The sequence below is a fragment of the Pagrus pagrus genome (assembly GCF_965226575.1).
Source record: "Pagrus pagrus genome assembly, chromosome: 8".
Taxonomy (NCBI): Eukaryota; Metazoa; Chordata; class Actinopteri; order Spariformes; family Sparidae; genus Pagrus; species Pagrus pagrus.
In genome coordinates, this window is record NC_140192.1 from 16,180,731 (window position 1) to 16,201,599 (window position 20,869).

The 20,869-nt window shown below is 37.9% G+C and overlaps 1 protein-coding gene across 1 annotated transcript in view; it reads right to left on the reverse strand.

Moving 5' to 3' along the window:
• Positions 1-3,672: 3,672 nt before the first annotated feature.
• The window catches only part of slc4a4a (solute carrier family 4 member 4a), a 56,012-nt gene continuing 38,815 nt past the window's right edge, over positions 3,673-20,869 (reverse strand). The window contains exons 13-27 of the mRNA XM_084358970.1: positions 20,349-20,523; positions 20,105-20,238; positions 19,424-19,698; positions 16,638-16,708; positions 15,962-16,147; positions 15,729-15,842; positions 15,121-15,282; positions 13,934-14,112; positions 12,707-12,779; positions 11,470-11,538; positions 11,048-11,221; positions 9,832-9,993; positions 8,125-8,218; positions 7,203-7,282; positions 3,673-3,760 (exon numbers count right to left, since the gene is read on the reverse strand). Of these exons, the coding sequence (XP_084215096.1) occupies positions 7,239-7,282; positions 8,125-8,218; positions 9,832-9,993; positions 11,048-11,221; positions 11,470-11,538; positions 12,707-12,779; positions 13,934-14,112; positions 15,121-15,282; positions 15,729-15,842; positions 15,962-16,147; positions 16,638-16,708; positions 19,424-19,698; positions 20,105-20,238; positions 20,349-20,523 (1,912 nt within the window). The 3' untranslated portion in view covers positions 3,673-3,760; positions 7,203-7,238. The remainder of the gene's footprint in view (positions 3,761-7,202; positions 7,283-8,124; positions 8,219-9,831; positions 9,994-11,047; positions 11,222-11,469; positions 11,539-12,706; positions 12,780-13,933; positions 14,113-15,120; positions 15,283-15,728; positions 15,843-15,961; positions 16,148-16,637; positions 16,709-19,423; positions 19,699-20,104; positions 20,239-20,348; positions 20,524-20,869) is intronic.

A 20,869-nucleotide genomic window follows, 5' to 3' on the forward strand; every position in this document is an offset into this window, starting at 1 on the left:
CTAACTCTGTGTACACATATTTTGGAGCAAACGCTCCAAACTAAAAGGTTGGAAATAGTGATTATTTTATATTTTTATGTGAAAGATGAGAATTATCAAAATATTTCAGTCTACTTATCCTTTCAGCTCTATATGACTTATACATATATCACACTGCAACAAAAATACCATGCAGTTTATATCATTGACATAGTGACATTAAAACTATTTTTCCGAAACCATGAAACTTAAAGTTTATTTCCTGTAATCTGAAGTGTGGTTCACAAAGTTTGTCCCAGGGTTGACACAAGTTGTTTACAGGTACAATATGTAAGAATTTTGTTCAGAAATTAATCAAAATTATCAACAGAATGTGCAGAAATAACATTTATGACATTATGTCAAAGACATCCATGTATTGTATTAAAGTGTATCTGCTGAAATTAGCATGCTAACCAGCACACCCCGGGCCTGAAAACCTCTGTCTCCCACCAGCCCAAAGCTCCTGTGCTAGTGGTATAAAAACCCAACACTCCCCTGTCTGACTGGCGGCACAGCTAACCGAGCGAACAAGCTAACGGTAGCTACAGTCATGGATAAAAGGAATACAGGTAGCAGCAGTTTGCACTTACTCTGGCGATCTGCTCCCCTATTTGTTTAAAGTATGAAGTCAAGGTGGCCAGTTCTTACATATTGCACCTTTATGGTCATTTACCCTCGGCTCTCATCTTGTTTCACCTTATAAGTTTTGTAGGGTTTTTCCACTCTCAATGAAAAGCAGCACACCGTCACTGTTTGATCATTCTGTTTATTTTCAATATACATTTCATTTGAAAAATATAAATTCTAAAATAAACCATTTCACCTGTTCTAAAAAGTCACAAAAAGTTAATCAAAAAAACAAAACAAAAACAAAACATCAGTATTCTGTATGCTAAAATTAACAGGTTTTCATTTCACGTTGTAGATTTGTTGTCCGACATGCTTACACAGTACGACACACTTCAACTCCGCACAAAATATGTCTCAGACATGAAGTCACACTTCTTTCCACTCTGCTGCTGACGCCTAAGAACACTGATGTGGAGAATAAACGAAATTGTTACTTCGGCTGATGAACTGAAACACACTGACTGATGTCAAAATGTAACCTTTTTGCATTTTGGTTTGAACCGACGTGCCTTTGCTGTATTTACATGATTTTCAGAAGAGGAAGGCGGCTCATTTATCACAACGTTTCAATTGAAATCTATAGTGGTGATGAAGACAGAGACAACTTCCAGCTTAAAATTAAACGTGACCCACTTAGACATAAAAATCCGAGTGAGAAAGTGCTTCAGTGTGCCCTTTAGAGATAAAGTGGGGATACTGTAATGACAAACAGTGCTTAAGAAGCCAGTCTGGCTTGTTGTACTGGAAGAAATACTGGCCAATAAAAGTCAAGTAGGCATATCTGAGGGGCTCAATACTTTCTGTATGTGGCAGTGGACTGAAGTGAATAAGATGCTTGTACATCTTCAGACTGATTTAAGGATCAGTTTGGATTCAATGAAAGTCCATCTTAATATAATACTCACACGATCGCACAGTTATTAGTCGCTGATAACAATACCTTCCAAATGCGACTACACTGTAGAAGGATGGCAGACAAGATTCACAATACAGTGCAAAACTGTATTAGAAATGTGGTTTTGCTGACAAATTAAATCGGTATCCTCCAAAATGATGGTCTTTTAATTAAGTTTCTATGCTGAGCTGCGGCTGGGAGCCGTCTATGCGTGTTGTTACCAGGACATGAGTATGACACCGGCGATGAAGGTACACAACATATGCAGTTGTTTTTAACCAGAGATTAGGGCTGGGCGAAATGGCCTTCGAATAATAATAGAAAAAGTTTTCAGGCTATATCGCAATACACAATATACTTTTCTCAATATTTTGAAATGTCCTCAAACACACTTCAGAAATGCTAGGACTGGGCTGCCAAATGAAATGTATTTATTTAACAATACTTGACCACTGGTACTTTCACACAATATTAACCCAACGATATTAATTAAATTAAATAATCAATAGGTAATGTGTCTTGTAATCCCTTTATTGTAATGTTGCCATTAAATTTTGAAAAGGCAAAATACTTATGTCATATCAGGATATAATTATAATCTAAATCTAAGAAGATATATAGTCTCATTTCACGATAACAATGTTTATCACATATTTCGCCCAGCCCTACCAGAGATGTGGGCTCATTGTCATTGCAACTTGAGACTCGACTCAGACTTGGAAGGTAAAGTTAGTAACAGCGACCAATATCTCCCTCAATGTACATATAGTGTTGCATGTGAGCATTATATTAAGATAGACCTGAAATAATCAAAATCATTTACTATATAAAAAAAAAATTAAAACAATCTGTGAACCCATTCTCACATCAGACAATTCAAACAACCGCTGAGACAAAAACAAAATAAACTGGCTGTGGACTGAAGCCGTCCCACTGCATATAGCTTACATGGATTTGATTCCCTTCTTATCTGTCACATCGTTGCCATGAGAATTTCAGTCAGGATCGATCTCTTATAAGCCACTTAGGTAAAGTAGTTTGTGCAGAACAAGCAACTATATGATATGCACTCTGAGTTAGAGTTAAAGTTTGGCTGAGGAAAATCAGATGATTATGTTTCGCTGAACTGTTCTCTACCCACAAAGAAACAAAAATGAAGGACACAAGAAAAGGTTACCAACATACACACAACATAATGTTTTTTTTAAAAAAAGAAAAGGAAAAAAAACATAAAGAAATGTATGATTTAATTTAAACAAGTAACAAAAGCTTTGAAGTGAACACGTGAGAGAAAGATTCAGAAAATTAGAAAGGTGAAGCAATCAAAACTGCATCAAAAAGTGATGATAAAAATATTTACCTCATCTGCACATACAAATATGCATTAATTAACGGTTAATTAACTTAAAAGATCTATTTGCACACATTTCCTTCACACGCTATAATACAGTGAATCTCTTGAATCATTTCAACTCTACAAGAGGACAGAGAGAAAATATCAAAACCCCATGCTGCGTCAAAAATCAACATGTTGCATTTGTTCATAATAAGCCATTGATCTAGAACAAGAGGTAGAGCTATAAAAACATAATTTTCCTGCTACAGGAAAATGTTATTAGAATAATTCAATTTATATAAAAAAAGTTCAGACAGATGATTATATATATATATATATATATATATATATATAGATATATATATAGAGCAGGGAGGGCGTTCCATGCGTGGTCAGACAGAGCCACAGCGTTTACTGTAGATCAGCGATATGTGGGATGAGTTGCATAGAAGAGTAGTAAGGAGTTACATTTGACAGTGTGTGTGCCAAAAAAACAAAGACTCTGTTTACTGTGGAGCAGTGAGAAAAATACCAAGACAAGCTAGTGAGGACAGAAATCGTTTTAAAATAGCTTCATTATGAGAAATGTATCGTCGTGTTAGCGTGATTTTTTTTTTTCCCCTCTCCGTTTTTTTAAGTACCACCTATTCAGAGCAAAGTCCTAAAAACTGTGGAAAAGAGTTAAAAAAGAATAAAGAAATAAAGGAAAGGGAAAAGAGAGAGTTGTCTTGCGGGTGCTGCAGGATTTGCCTGGTGGTGGTTCGGTGCTCTACAAAGACGTTTCAGATCCTCTGCTCCTCCAGTAGAATGAATTATCATCGTCTGGGTCCATGTCTATTCTAATCTGAGGCACAGACTTCAGTGGACTCATCTCAGGGCTGAAACACACATGTACATCTATTGTTAGGACATAGTGTATGCTTGGATATAATGTTGTATAATCTTTAATTAAAGGAATAGTTTGACTTTTTGGGAAATACATTTATTCACTCTAGAAGATTGATACTCTCATCTCTTATGTATGTTTAAGGTTCAGTGTGTAGGATTTATTGGGATTCAGTGGTGAGGTTGCAGATTGTAAACAGTTTCCCTACAGCAGCCTCTTAAAAGACAAAAATGCCAAAGACCCTCTCTAGAGCCAGTGTTTGGTTTGTCCATTCTGGGCTACTATATGAGCTATACTATTCTTAGTTTCAGGTAATTTAACCAAATATGTTTTGACTAATGAAAACATGATAGTCAATAATAAATTCCAATTCTTCCAATATATCCCCCTAAATCCTGCATTTTTAATCCTGCACGTCTTGGCTGGTGAGTGGAGACTCAAGGAAGTCACTGCTCCCGGCTGAGAAATAGTCTGGTAACTCCTGGTAAAACCGCAGGCTACAAAAAATGTTGTATCTACACAATGTATCTTGTTTTGAGATGAGTGAAATACCTGAGTTAGTTAGTAAGTCAGTCAGTTGGTTAAATCCTCTGCATGTGTGATTGATAAAGTGTTGTTTACAGGTAGTTCTTTAATATCAAAAGGTGTATGTTTTAGATCCATAAACATCTTTTTTGACAGTGCTGCTGGTATTCAGTCATTTGGTCCCACTGATTGAGTTTAATCTAAGGGGTTGTAGGTTGTTGCAATTTGCTGTGTTTGTCATAATTCCATTTTCTGCTCTGACGTGTATAAAATGACGTGGTTATGACGCATTATTGAGATAAATCATTACTGTATGCATAACAACAGCATTGTGTTTTGGTCTCTCGCCGCAGAAATAGAACCAGTGATCGTGTTTGATGGTTCCTGAGGTCATCTGAGCTCAAAGCAATTTGGCTTCAATCTTAGCGGGGACAGGATTAGTTTTGGAACGGGGCGGGAGCAGCGTAATGTCATCACTACCAGAGCATCACTGCAGTTCATGCCCTATATGATGTCAGTGACTCTAATGAACATGTGCACAGACCACTGAAAGGCCAGAGGTCTTTAAAGTGATGTGAGATTTCTTTTTATCTGCATTTCCAGTCAGGACAGGAGGCTAAAACAGTTTTGTCTACAGCATCGGGCCAATTAAAGCTACTTATCAATAGTAAGGAAGAAATTAAATAGTTACTTGACAAACCAACACAACTGCAGTCCATATAAACTACCTCTTCAACTGGGTACACTGTACTGTATACTTATACTGTACTTATACACTGTATAAGTACAGTTTTACTTTACACTTCTACTCCACTATTGTATTATTTACTCCACCGTCTTTATATGATAACTTAAGTTATTTTTCAGATTAAAGTCTTCACTAGAAAACCTATACTGAGTGTCTAAAACGATAAATTGTTAAGGGGTTAAAGTAAAACCAAATGCTGATGTATAAAGTATGGTAGTTAATAAGAAAAAGTTTCACCTCAACCAGCTACAACATTAATAATATTGTTATAGTAATAAAAATGGGATAATATAATATAATATAATACAGTAGCATTATTATAAAATGGGACATTTCTACCTCTACTTTTGATACTTTTAACTGCTATTTGATGGTATTTGATGCTAAGTAACATTTGAATGACTTCACTCAAGTAAAATAAGTAAGTAAGTAAAGTAAAATATCTGAATACTTCTTCCACCTCCGTCAGTAGACTTTGCTTATAGTTATTCACCAGCCATGTGAACAAATGATAACCTGTCAGTCTGATCTCTCCAGCTTGAGACCAATTAGAAAAAATCAATCATGCAAGTTGTTTGTTGGCATCACAGATGTGCTGTGATCACAGCTGCTCTTCACACATTGTCCCAACCGCTAATCCTCCTCTGTCTGCACGACTCTGACAATCTTAGAGCAGATGGGGTAATACAGGAACAAAAACGTGACCCTGTGCATATGACCCGTGGATCCTGGTCATCAAGAGAGGTTGTGGGCATGATGAAGAAACATAATCTCTTCTTCAGCATCATAATCATCGCTCTAAATATTTGCCCAAAAAACAAGGCTTGTTCTGCCTCTTTGAGTCTGATTGTCTCCTCTAAAGCTCATATCAGCGAAACACAGTGTGTATTTATCACGCAACAAACGCCTTGATTTAGTCACGGTGCCACAGACCCAGACTGGGTTAGTTTTAGACCATTATTACTACTCTAAACGAACCCTGATCTGTGTGTCTGCATGAGAATTTAAATCTGATATAAATCTGAACTCTTCAGAAGCAGATGATGAGTTTCAAAAGACGCTCAAGATCAAGTTAAAGTCAAGTAGAGGTGAATATCATTTTGAGTTGTTTGTAGTAACAAAACATAACAAACATGTTGCAGGTGACAAAGAAACATTATGGAACATTTAATCACATTTTAAAAGATTACAAATTTGTAATTTTAAGTGACTCAATAAATAATTACATAATAAATAATTAAATAATTTGGATAATTCAGCCGTTTATATTCTTATCTGAAGGTATGTAGGATGCATTCACAATCCCTTTAAATACTGTAGAAATAAAAATGTATAAACTGTCCAAAACGCAAATGCATCACAGAAATTTAGGCAGAACTTCTGCAGACCCAAAACGAATCATATTGATTAAGTTAAAAGTTTAGCTATTACTGATTTTTAACCTAGAAATGTATCAACTAACAATGTGAAATTCTTAGCTACCCTTGACGTTATGGAGTATCAGCTCATTGTTTAGTTGTCTGGCTACAACTTGACTGTTTTGCTCCACTCTCACTGTACAGCATCTCATTACCTCTGCAACAACTAGCAACTGAACACAGTGTAGCATTTAGCAGCTACAGAGACAGATATTTTGGTGGTAGAGACCCAAACCAGAGCTCAAAGAGTGATATATTGGACTCAAGGTAGCTAGAAACATGACTACAACAGAATGATGATGTAACTGCTGGACGTGTAAATAAGCAACTCTTTTCTCAAATAAACTTAAAAGATTATGATGTGTCAATATTGTGTTTACAACTTGTTTCCGCTGCCCCCGAGTGGCCAAAAAAAATTACTTATTACAGTTTTAAAGTCCAGAGCGAAGCAAGACAGCTGAAACATGTCACCTCTGTGAGCCACTGAAAAAAAAATAATTTAGCTATAGATTACTTAATTAGCCTCGCTGACCTTTAAAGTTCCGATTAGCATTTAATGTGAGCTAGTTAGCTCGCCTTCTGACCTTTTGCAACCTTTGATGCCTCAGTCATGAATGAATTCAAAAAGAAAATCAGCGCCTGTTATATTTAGTTGTGTTCCCTCTTTACCCTTTAATTTGGCCTGTTAGGTGAGAAGATTTGCGAGAGTCTGTGGCTGACCCTCGTGCACACACACGTCTCACCTGGATAAGCAGTTGGCCTGGTAGTAGCGAAGCTGCTCAGCACGATGTGTGTCGTTCAAGGAATGATGGGGACTTCTCTCCTTTGAAAGAAAGAAAACAGCCATTAATGTGCATGTAGCCATACTTTTATGGTCAGCCCTCTCTGATACAAGCTTTAAAGTTTTACATGTATTTAGGATTGCCACTGATTTCACCAACAAACCCTTTCAACCAGGAGGGGGAAATTAGCCGTTAGCTGATTTGGGTGGATTGATAACCTGCACACTTATGTGCAATATCTATTCAAGCCATTATGGTCAGCATTTTACAATGGTGAAGTTTAGCACAAAAGCAAATGATAAGGAAGTGTTAAAAGCTTCATAACAAAAAGGTTTAATCTCTGCAGTTAGCTTGTGATGTTTGTTGTGTATGAGAACTGTATGCAACAAAAGGCACACAGTCTTTCATTTTATGTATCGAGATCTTTTGCATAAAGCTGAAAAAACAATAATACAGCTTCACAATCAGTTTCTTCAACAGTTGACATTCAATAAAAACCCTTGAAAATCCATGAAATCAACAACTTTTTTAAAACAGGTAAGTTGAAATTGTAAAGTGAAGAAAAGAAAGGGTTAGGCCAAGGAAGCATAAATTCAGAGGGGGACAGACAAATAAGATCAATGTTACTGGAACGCATCATAATCCAAGAGCAAAGCACAGAAGGAGAAGATAGAGTTAAACTTATGCATGTTTTGAGACACAAGAAAGAGTAAGGCAAAGAAGGAAAAAATGTTAATATCATGCAGTGAGAGAAGGATAAACAGGCAACAGAGCATCAAGCACTCTGAATTGGAGTCATTGAAGACACAAGCGGAGCAGGAAAGTCAGGCAGGAGGAAGAAGTAGTTTTCCTTTGGCACTGCCAGTAGTTTGGGTCTACTCACTGTCAGAGGCCTTATCACCTAAGAAGGGCTCCTGCTCCATCATGTCCATCGGGATTTTAATGCTGGGAACATTCTCATTGTAAGGATAGTCAGACTGTTGGAGAGAGGAAACGCACATCCTGAGACGGGACCTCTGGGGGTGTCGGTGAGTTAGCATCAGCACACGCATGCATGTATTACTAAATCTTTCATGACCTTCCCCGGGTACATTCATTCCCAAACACTTTCTTTTAAAAAGGTGCAACATGTAAGAACCAGTTGAATAAATACTCTAAACAACTCCAAACATAGCCGCTAACTGCTGCTAACTGTAGCTGCAGTTAGCTAGTAAGCTCATTTAACTGTGCAGCTAGTGGTTCTGTTAGCTCACTCTGCCTGGATCAGGAGCCATAAAGGTCTTTGACATAACGTCATACTCTGTGGATTATTGTTTTGAACTAAAATTGCACATATTGCACCTTTAAGGAAACATCCACTGAAAAATACAGAACTATTACAGATTGTGACGATGCAAGTTCAATATCTGGGTCCATTTTATACATTCCTGGTAAACAAAGGTGGAAGAGTAAGTGTGACATCGCATTGAGAGATTTATGGTGAGGAGTCAAGTTGAAAAACGTTTGATAAATCATTCTGCCATGTACACAAAACAAAAAGGGCATAATCCGTCAGGCGCTGTCCGCTTGAGAAGAATCATTTCCATTTGACTAAATGCACTGGATATTGACCACTTCAACTGGACAAATGCATCATTCTATGTTCACTGATCACAAAAACAAGCCAGCCTGTTATCCATTGAAAGTGGTCCATGTACCAGATATGATTCAATTAACAATCATTTGCTTGTTTCAAGAGTTGTCGAGTCACATCATCATCATCACCTAAACCACTCACGAGAGTTGACTAGTCTGTGGACCTGATTCTGAAATGGATCCATTAAAAAAAGTTCCCCGAACACGATGTCTAGATAATTATACCAGATCTGAAAATGCATTGGACACAAAGAAATAACACCAACAGTGGCAGCAGCATAAAGCACCACCATGGTTTTAAATGTGCAGCAAAAGATGTTGTTTTCTGCAATGATTTAGATGCACTATGTCATCAGAGCTGAGACAGTGGCAGTTTGGACCCACTCCAGTATTAGACGCATTAAGGCAGACTGGAGTTTTGCCACAATACAACAGAACTGTTCCAAACCCATTAGACCAAATACAATTGGGACGCAGGCCAGCTTGCGTCTCAGGTCAAGTCTCGGTTACAATGGGGCTGAGTGGACACATGAAGACCTCTGCTTCCAGCTTCTGAGCTTGATCATTAGCTCGGTTTGGAACCAAGTTGTTTATAATCACCCTAAAGACACTTGAAGCTATGAATGAAAGTATAATAACACATACAACAATATTATTGCATTCCATGTCAGCCACATGAACATGTAGAAGAAACTGAAAGAATCATCTCTGACATCTTTAGACCTGGATATTGGTCAGCCAGTAACCAACTGCTCAAATGGTACATGCTGCTGCAAAAGAAGAACTAGGAGCAGGGAGCAGGGCTGGAGGTTGTGGGTGAGGTCCAAAGACTTGTAATTGGGCTGTCATGTAAAACAAATGATAAGAAACTGGAGAAAATACAAGGCATGTACTTGTATCTGTTTCCTGACAGATACAAGCTTGTTGCATTCAACTGTAGGATCAAAACTCTTACGTCTTCAACGTCGCTGTCTATGCTGCCGCGTTTTTTCTTTTTCTTCTTCTCGTCCTCTTTCTTCTTCTTGTCCTTCTCTGGGATGACGTCGTCCAGGAAGCCGAGGTCATGCTGGGAGAACATGTAGTCCATCGCTTTTCTGACAGCTACCAGAGCGAGGATCTAAAAGCAGAAGAACGAGAGGATTAGAGTGGGAGGCAATTTCTGACTGTCATTTGTTGAGTTGCTGTTAGTCAGCCTGGCATGTTTAAATACGCTACAGTGTATTGTCACATTCAACAGATTTTTTTTTTCATGAGCTGATGTTTCAGTAAAGACAGGTTATAAATATATTATTTTAAATCTTCAGCAAACGCCAATATCATTAAATAACTGGTGGTAGTTTTAAACCCTCAACGATGTTTAAAATTACGCAAAGATTTTGCAAAATCTCAACAAAGACAAATATACTAGATATTTTAAATGTCCGCAAAATCTAATGTTTTTAAAATTACATATATTTAGGCAGCTTAGATAACAAGTAATAAATGAGGCACATCTTAACACATGGCATTCGATAAATGATAAACAATATTCATACACAGATGACCTTTTAAACCCACCAAACAATGTCAGTCATCCTCTGTGAGTTTAACAGTCACCTTCTGCCTAAAAACTACAACACAAAGTAGAGTTACAACTAATATAAATTACATAACAAAGTGCTGAGTGCAACACCCTGACCATCATCACTGGTTTATCACTCACATAAACAATCCTCTTTGTTTACACAGTGGTTCAGTGTCATGCTGACTGGACTGACTCCATTCCCACAATCCGCCTTTAAAATGATTGACAGTTACAGTCATGCCAAGATTCACGTTCTTCTCTGTTCCTCATCTCATTATGAAATTATTATTATTACTTTATTTTTTGGTTGTTGACCACACTAAATCTAAAATCTTAAATATAACCTTTATTCCTGAATATTTACGTTTGACCTTTGAAATAGCAGGTTTACTAAAGCTTCCTAACACAGGGTCCACTTACTGAATTTTTTTTTAGCTTTCAGCATTAGCCTTCATGGCCTCTGTTAACAGACATGCATAACAGAATAACTGAATTGAATCTACAACAACTGTGCAAACTCCTTCTGCTGATGTAGTCCACTAGAAGCAGCTGAAAGTTCCTTTAAAATCGCAAGCCTTATTAATCTTAATATACAAATGTCTCTTACCATGACAGGGAATACAATAGCAGCCACGGTGGATTTAAGGATCCAGAGCAGAGCCAAACAAAGGATCTGGATGAAGGTGAAGAGGTGGACCTTCCTGAGGGGAACGTGTCGCAGGTAAACCAGGTCCGGCTGATGCTTCGCTGGCATCAGAAGCAGCTTCAGGCGATCCATAAACTGCAGACAGATACGTTACAAACACAAATGATGGGATGCACTGCATGCATGAGTATGTTCCCCTTTGATAAACCCATTTTTTAAAGATTTATAAACAATCAGGGAATAGACGATCCTGCTTTTGATCAAAATTGAAAACTCACTCTGATCAATTTTCAATCAGAATTGAGATCGTGACACCCCTACTCAACACTCTACATTTATAATTTTATTTTCTACAGAACATATAAAACCTTCATAACATTTACCTGCACTCCATTGAGAGAGGCGACTCCCATGTATAAGAAGACTCCGTACAGCACAGGCATTGGAATAAACTAGGTAAAACAGAGAAAACAAATGAAAATTAAAGTTAAAGATTGTTGACTGTTAAAGATTATATTAATGTGCATTTAATTAACAAAAATAATTCAGGGGGTAATAATTGAGAGACGCTGCTTTTAATTATTTTTCCACATTTTCCTCAAATATTCTGCTTCTATTGCTCAGTGAAAGCTACACATTTTTAGCAAACAGCCATTCAGCCTGAAAGTAAAAGCTGTTTCAAGGATATTTATTTATATACACACAAATATATGACGCACATTTGTCATTCTAATATAAACTTATAAATAACCTGGAAAGCAAACACTACAATAATATGATTAATTGAAAACATTGATTAATAAAAAGATAAATGAAGTGGTAGCACCTCATTTGAAGGAGTGTGACATAACACTGATATAGCTTTGACATGACACCTGTCAGGAACATGAAGGAATCCTTATGAATACTTATGACTGTTGTAATGAAGTATGAATGGGTTACTTCAGTCACTTCAGTCTTATGCACACCCCTTCAACTAAAGTGATACCAATGATGTTAGCATCTTTATAGTTTTGTCGAGGACTATTCTGAACCATTTCTTTTTAATTTTCACCTCAATGGCACCACTCAGTTCTTTTAAAAATAATATTGAAGAATGAAACAGGTCCCTCAGTAGCTGGTCCTGAAGGTTAATAAGTCTTCGAGTTAATCTATACTATGATTTTGTGCTCCACTGACCTCTGACATCGTCACACATGGACTGCAGACAGCTGAAGAGGTCAGTCTAGAGGTTTAAGGACCGACTGATACAGGATTTAATTATTTATCCCTTTTTTGTTAATCAATGAGAATCCAAACAGTGAATCTAGTAAGACGAGACTAATTTTCTTATTTTGTTATGTTCATTTCATTTCAAATCTTCATGCTTAGCGTCTTTGTCCCTCATCGTAAATCTTATTTTAAGTTCTTGAATTTTGTAGCTTTGATTCTGAGAAGTGCCTTTCATAGATCAAACTGTTTAAACAACATGCGGCAGTTAGCATGATATTATCTCAACCTGTAAAGCAGTCCGTCTTTGAGTTAATCTGTAAATTCATTCTCAGTCTCTCAAGTATAATCTTTTCAAGATGACCACGTGACTAACAAACACAGACATATCAGAGGACAATCTCTGATTACCTTTAAAATAGGAGACATGAATACAGACAGTCCTGTCAGGATGAACACGATGACGCCAGTGAGCCTCTGCTCTCTACAAAACAAAGAGAGGGCAGAAAACAAGAACAAAATTTAAATGCATGTTTGGTATAATGCCATTATTTAAACATTGTTTGCCTCCTTTAACTACAATAATAAAAGTCCAGAAAAACCGGCTGATCACTTGGGGATGTCAATGATTTCCCAGATCTCACTCAGTTTTGCCAAAGCAAAGCCAATCCCAACAGTTGTAGGAAGTTCAAAGTTGGCGTGAATGTTTTAGGGTCTTGCATTACAAGAGTTTGTTAGTTCAGCTTGCAGCTGACACATCAGGAGCCTCTGGAGGACGTCACCACGCAGACATGAAAACAACTCCCCCAAAACAACCTCTAAAAACAGGAAAGACATCCCAAAGTGTCTTTACCATCTCCTAATTAGGGTGGCCTCAAGAGCTCAATGCTCTGCAACTTAAGAACAAAACAACCAAATACAGGAAAAGGGTTTTGTTTTCTTCTAAAAGCGTGTGTTTGTATGTTGTCAAGTTGGTGAAGCTGTTTTCTTAACTTGCCTGTGTTTTCCTAAGTTGCAGTGAGTTGAGCTCATTAATATAACTAATTAATACAATTATCCAACTTAACTTGAGTACATGGAGTCACTGATGGACTGATGTGCAGACTAATTTTCACATACTGGCTCATAACTTCTGAACTGTGTTGATGTAAAAAGACAATGTCCTCTTTTCATGCCTAAATTAACAGCCCACCATTTACATCTTATCACATAATATTTTTCAGCAACCTTTCTTTAAATGTATTTCAATCTCAATTTAATACAGTATGTTAAAGTATCTGGAGCCATTTGTTTTTTGCTATGCTACATGCTACTTTCTAGTAGCAGTGGCCGCCACATTAAATCGTAGCTTCATCCAAATTTTGACGACAGGTGCACAACTTCTCAGAGGGATTCTGTATCATTTGTTGGCATCTCACCTATAGATGGTGCTACAGCAAAGGGGTACAATTCATTTACTATGAATTGGTTTTCATGACTTAGAGCACAGGATTTTGGTATTCTCTAAAACATCATAGCTGCCATCTGGGTGATTGTTTGTCAATCTGATGTGGATCCAGATGCAGAAGATAAAAATAAACATGATCTATTAATGAAATGCTCAGTTTATGGTGTACAAACATATTGTAACAGTCTCACCTCACACCCAGGAACTTCGGCTGCTCTCCAGGAGCCGATGTTTCAGTTTCCATCTTCAGACTGTCGATGTGAGCGATAGAGATAACGGTGGCAGCCACGTACCACGGCAGGCCCATGAAGGAGCAAACCACCAGGAGAACAGCCACCCAGAAGAGATCCAGATGGTAACCTGCCCCTTTCTGGTATAGACAACAAACACAAGGTCAAAGGCCAAGTATGTGCACGTCTACACATAGACAGTATGCATGGCTGCGGACCTAAAACCCAGGAAACAGCTACTTATTTGACTAGTTGTCAAATATTAAATTAATCGACAAGTATTTTGATAATTTGCTAATCATTTATTGTTTGTTTTTAAAGGCAAAATTCTCTGATTGTGAATAATTTCTGTTCTCATTTCTCAGTAAATCAAAAATCTTTGGGTTGTGAACAAAACAAGACATTAGCAGATGTCATCTTGGGCTGATCGACTGAACAGGGATCAACATGTTTGACCATTTTCTGACTTTATGTAGACAAAACAATGTATTGATTAATCGGGACAATAATCAACAGCTTAATCGCCAGTAAAAACTAAATAATTGTTAGTTGCAGACATACTATTTATGCAAAGTTCTCTGACATGATTCACCAGTAGTCTTTAAAGGAAAAAGTCACTCGACTGATATCGAAAATCTTTGCTCGGCTTCAGCAGTGACTCTGAATATCTCAGGTATTTGCTTTTTGAACTGAACTGTGTCCAGTCACTGCCGTGAAATATCTCTCACTCCCATGAGAAGAATGACAACAATATTTAACTATAGTGTGAAGGTAGAAAGTGTCCTGTACACACTGCAGTTTGTTGTGGGAAACGCATAAAAATCCCTGCTTCTCATAAATCAGGTAAGACAAACAGAGAGAAGGTGAAAGCCTGACTCTTTTACTGCAATGAAAACATTGTATTTTTTTTTTTTTTAATTGTTTCATTTAGAAAGACACCGTTTTTGTGTAAAATACAGATTCAAGCATTTTCACTCCATCTTATCCATGTTCTGAGACGCAAACCTGCCATCTAAAGTACCAGAACACAACAGAAATGACTCCCAACCCTCCACTGCCTCACTCACATACAGACTTTCACCTCCTGGGTCACAATTAACCACCTGGCCTAGAAAACACACATTTTGCGATGAAGGTTTCTTATTTACCTTCAGCATGTGCTCCTTCCTGTTGACGATCACAGCAGTAATCTGCTGGTCCATGAAGACCAGTATGGTGACCAGCAGGGCAGGAAGAGCTGACGCCAGGTAAACCCACCAGGGGTTTCCTCCGAAGGGGGGCACAAACCAGCCCCGGTTAGGACTTGTTGGCTATCAGGGAGGAAGACAGAAGCTTCAACAGGTCAGGCTTAATGCACAGACAGAAACTGTTACTTTTAAGGACTTCAAACATATGTTGGTTGCCTTTGACGAATATATATACCTACAGGTAAAGTATGAAGAGCAAATGAATGCATATTGAAGTCAAATGGTTCCCGTCAGTGTTTTATTATCATATCTGATTAATATTGGATTAATATCACTGCTGCGTTATGTGTATGTTGCATTTTTCTGCTGTAGATGTTTAAGGTTGAGCTCATTTTAACTACTGTATATACTGCTGGCTAGTTTGAGCTACAGCAATGCATCATACTCTACAAGATAATCATATGTTTGCCTTACATGTCAGTCTACATTTTATGAGGCAATACACTTATACAAAGTGCACCTGAACTGAGCTTTCTGCATGAACGCTTACAGAGCAGGGAGGGACTCACCTTGAATTCAGTTGGCACGATGAGTTTGGGAGTATCGACTCCTACGAGCATATCAACCCCACAGAAGATGAGGATGGCCAGGATGATGGCAAAGTCACTGATGAGTTTCCTCACCTGGGTGAAAGTCAACACAAACACTTCACTGTAACCTGCTGTTCAAACATTTGGACACTCGAGTCATTTCTTTGGCGGATGACCTGTTGGATTAAATTACGTTAGTGTGTCTGACTCACGGTGGTGGGGAAGAACTGGCTGGTCTTGAACTTCTTTAGACACATGGAGCAGGTGTAAGTGCCAAAGAACAGGATGAAGGACATGAGGGTGATGTCTGGGACAAACTCGCAGGCCTTCCCCACCAGCTCGCCTTTGTACTTTAAGCACTCCGTCTTTGTGAGCGACGACCATGTGGCGTTCATTGGCTGCAGAGAGGAAACGCGATTATAAAGAAACAGTTAGTCATGCGTGAAGGTCACGGTAGAGATGTGACAGATACAATGGAGGGCTTTCAGGTGAAGTGACGTAACGACTAATAACTACCTCAGGCTTTCAGTGTTTTGAAGTAAAGAGAGATAAAGAAAGCCGACTTACAGTGTCACAGTAACCTCAATTTGGAAACAACGTGCTTATCAGATTGTTCCATGTTCCTTCTTACATAATTGAACTGACAAACACAACAAAACTGTCTGTTTCAATTTTCTCTGGTATCTCCCTACTTGCGGTTGGAATGCAGTTTGTTTTGTCAAGATTGTACGAAGTCCTGCAGCTTCAACACTGCTCAAAGTAAATCAGTGGAATATATACAGTACAGTATATCAGAGTTCAGGATTGTATCAATAAGAACAAGTTGTCTTCAAGGCAAATACATATAGAAAAGTGAACACAGTCAAAGATGATTGAAATAATGTTTACCAGATCAGTGTTGTTCCAGTACCAGACTGAAGTACCTTCCAAAGGATCACCGATGATGTCTGTGCTGTTCTCTGCAAAAACACAACAAAACTTCCTCTCAGCACAAGTTTAAAAAATGCACATTGCATGATTCATCCTCAGTCAGCCCATCTTAGTGAGTTGTTAATGTCACGCATAACAACGAACAAGTTTCCAAAGCCACAAGACTATGTTTAAAAGTAGTAGAGATATGACTTTGATGATGCTCTGTTTACACAAGAATAACAAAACTGAGTAGGTAGAAAATATTAAAAAGTTTATTCTTTGTACAGAGACCATTTTATGACTCAGCTCCATGTTGACACACTGGGCTTAACAGTCATTAAAGGGTAACTGTTTACAGGTCTTGGGGAGTAGTACTGCATATGTAAGAAGCAGGAAGCTGCATGTAATCTCATAAATTGCCTCCAATCATGTCACTCAGTAGCTAAGTTGCGTTGTGGGTAATGTAGGCACCAGGTTTATAAAAGTAGTCCACTTATAACATTGCACTCTGTAGCCCTGTTGGACTCATTATGGATGGTTTACAAACAAATTATCAAAAGCAATATAGGCAGAACCAGAGATATCGCCTTCTTTATTCCACACACTCTTCTTCCATCATCAACATTACTCAGAATGCAATTTAGCCAATTTATCAGATTGCAAGCGACAAAAGACTTTATACTATGTTTTTCTTATCTGCAGTAGTACTCCCAAGACCTGTAAACACACTTACAGTAAAAGGTGTAAAATTGGTGGAGTTACCCTTTAATCTAAGTTGTGCTGTATTGTTGTCAAGCTCAGGCCTGGTTGCACTTAAATTAAAGTTAAATGCTAATGTTAAATATAGCATGTGCTCTTAGCATATATCCAAGCATGTTGCTATCCCAACAGTTACCATGGTTGCATGCTTACGTTTAGCATGTTGGCTAATCTCAGCACAACCAATGACCGTAGCAAATGTCATGACAATCCAATTGTCAAGAGATTTGACTCGAGGGACGCCCCTGTGACCCCCCTGTGAACTAAAATATCCCTGTTCAAGTCTGACTGATGACCTTTGTTGCATCTCTTGCCCCCCTGCTGTCCTCAATTTTAGAGATATTTCACTCAGGGCCAAAGTGTTGAGCAACAAAAGGGCAGCTAGGCTCGGCTTTAGTGGCAGCTAGGAGTTTCCTCGATTTATAGTCGATGTAACACCACCCTGTTTGGATGGTGCGTCAGCTGCTCACTCGACAAAAGTAAGCATCTGTTATTTCCTCTTCTGTGGTATGCACTGTACTCTATGTGGAGCAGCATGAGGAATAGCTTATGTCTGTGTGTGTGAGTGTGTGTGTCAGAGAGATATTTTTGAAAGCAGCAGGGGATTACCAGTAATTCAGCGCTGCCCCCTCTTCATCTCTCATCCTCCATCCGAAAAGAAAATAAAGAGGCACGCTGTGTTGTATTAAAGTCTCATCAACAGCACTTGTTCACTTTTTTAAGTCACAACAAAAGAAAATGCTTTTATGCTTGTTGCAACATCACACGGAAATATCTTAATGCCAAATTATGACTTAAACAGCATAAAGCTTGAATTATTCCTGACAACAACCTACCGGTAAGTTAAAGTGAATTACCATGCCATCCTCCTAAATACATGTTGCATGAAAAACGGGGAAATCTTGCAACATTTTCATGTAAACAATGACATCAATACGAACCTATTAACCCCTCCTCTCATCCAATTAAACTCAGTGTGACTCTGTAAGCCTGTTGGTTTACAAAACGCTCCCTTCTTGTATTGTGCCCACATTAACACCAGGTTTCAATATTGTGTTAAATTAGACAAAATAAAAATGATGTTTCACTCTTGACTTTAATGCTCAATCTCAAGTGATGTTTACTTAACCAACACGCAGGGGAGAGTAGTAATGAGTTACAAGTAAAGCACAACAATGGAAAAAGGAACAAATACTTTTCATGCTCTTGTACTCTTTACTCAACTATATTTTTGACCCTGTAATCTACTTTTTAGTTCACTACAATTGCCATTTATACCTTTGTTACATCTAGTCTCCACTAAATGCAGGGATGAGTGTCGGGTGGGGGGGCACCACCTTTAAACATACTAAAACAGATTTTTTATGCCTAAACAAAACAAATAAACAAACTCACTCTTCATTTCCATGACTGAAAAAACTGAATAAACAAATTGACCCTAGGTAAACACAATTTCATAGTGTTTTACTTTGTTTATATTTGGCGGACCCTGCCACCTTTCTTGCGTCAAACAGTGTTTGTGGACCGTATTTTCCACAGCTTATTTACTCAGTTGTGAAAAAATAAATATTTCTGAGTTTGTATTATTACCTCATTAGTATTGTAAATATTCAAATTCTGAGTTTGAATTTCTTCTCTAAAACTACATAGTGCCCCTTTAAAAAGCAACTAACCAAACATAATATGTTTGCAATTAATGTTACTTTTATAAATCCAATTAATTACACATTTTTAAAAACAAAATGGAAACTGACATGTACTTTGAGTACTTTAATCAGGGTTAGTAATTGTACTTATACTTACTAAGTAATAAACAAATAGTAATACCTAGTACTCCTCCCACCACTGCCTAAACATTGAACAAATAAAACTACTTGAATGTGACCGTCTCATGAACAGGACGTCAACAGCCAATGGTTTTATCAATAGCGCTGTGTCTTATCACCATCCATAGGGAAAACACCAACGTCAGCTTAACTACTCAGAGTTAAAGAACATCTCACCTAGAACAGCAGGGGCCATACAGAGGCAGTCATACTGTGTGACGTACTCCATCCTGAACTCAGCGTTGATGGGGTAGTGGTGAGCTAATTTGATCATCTTCTTGAAGGCATCATAGATGAAGATGAAGCTGATGAGACAGGAGAAGCCCTCCTCAGTGAAACGGGTGAAGTACTGAACCAAGAAGCTGGCGTCAGTGGCCACAAGCACCAGGCAGAAGAAAGCCGACCACAGGCCGATCCAAAGCCGGAACTCCAGGTAGTCAAAGGCATTATCTCTGTATGGAAAAACAGCAAATCACAACAAATACTCAAGAATAGTCTCATGTATTTTAAGTTTTATATGACAGAACTTTAGGGCAACTGGGAGGAAATAAAGAAAAAGTTTTGAGATTATTATTATTATTATTATTATTATTATTATTATTATACATTATGGAGAATAAAGCTGCAATTTTATTTATTTTATTTTATTTTAGAAAAAAGACTGCCATCAGAATGAATTCTGTGTAATGACGGTCAGCTCATATGGTAGAGATTTTTGGTAGATTTATAATGAGCAGGGCTGGCGCTTTTTAAGTCTCATCAACAAAAGTGTAGCATATGAAGAAGTACTTTTCAAGCCCAAAATCATATGTGATTAGTAGCTGGGCCTCTGGAAAACTGAGGAAATGAAGAACATACCTGCTGAAGTTGAAGAGCAACCGTTCAAACACGAGAACAGGACCGGTGCTGCTGAGGATGGTGAGAGGCTGGCCAGCCAGCATACAGAAAACCCCACCGGAGATCGCTGTGCCTAGAAAACTCTCCAACACACCCTGCACACATGGAGGTGAGCAGTGAGGGAATAAATCAGAACATGAATCAAACACAAAACGGTCTGCTATATAAATGCAGACCATTTTAAGGGTTCAAGTCTCTTTCTGACCTGCATGTTGTCTGTAGCATCCCCCAGCAGACCACCGAAGGTGATGGCGTTTGTCACAGTTCCCAAGTAAATAAACAAAATGGCCGACAAGGCCTGAATGTGAAATGCATCGGTGAAGTCACTGACAAAGAAAGGCGCTTTTCTTTTTATGTCAAGTAGGAGACCCCCACAAAGCCTGAAAACAGAGACACAAAAGGTGTGTTGTTTTTCCCACGAAGCAAAACAAAACCAACAACATGAATATATATTTACAGTATTTGTATGCAGCCCCAGAAAACTACAATATATGATATATTTTAGTTAGAAAAACATATCCAGTGAACCACCAGAAGCACTGTGAGAGAAATGTTTAAACACAACATCCTGTTAATCAATTTATTTATTTTATTTTTTTTACATTTTGATATATGTAAGGTATTTCCCATCCCTTAATAATTATTTTATTCTTTAGGTAACTATTTCATTCTATTCTATCTTATAACTGCTTTTGTCTTACATTCTGCACTGGGAGGTGCTTCACT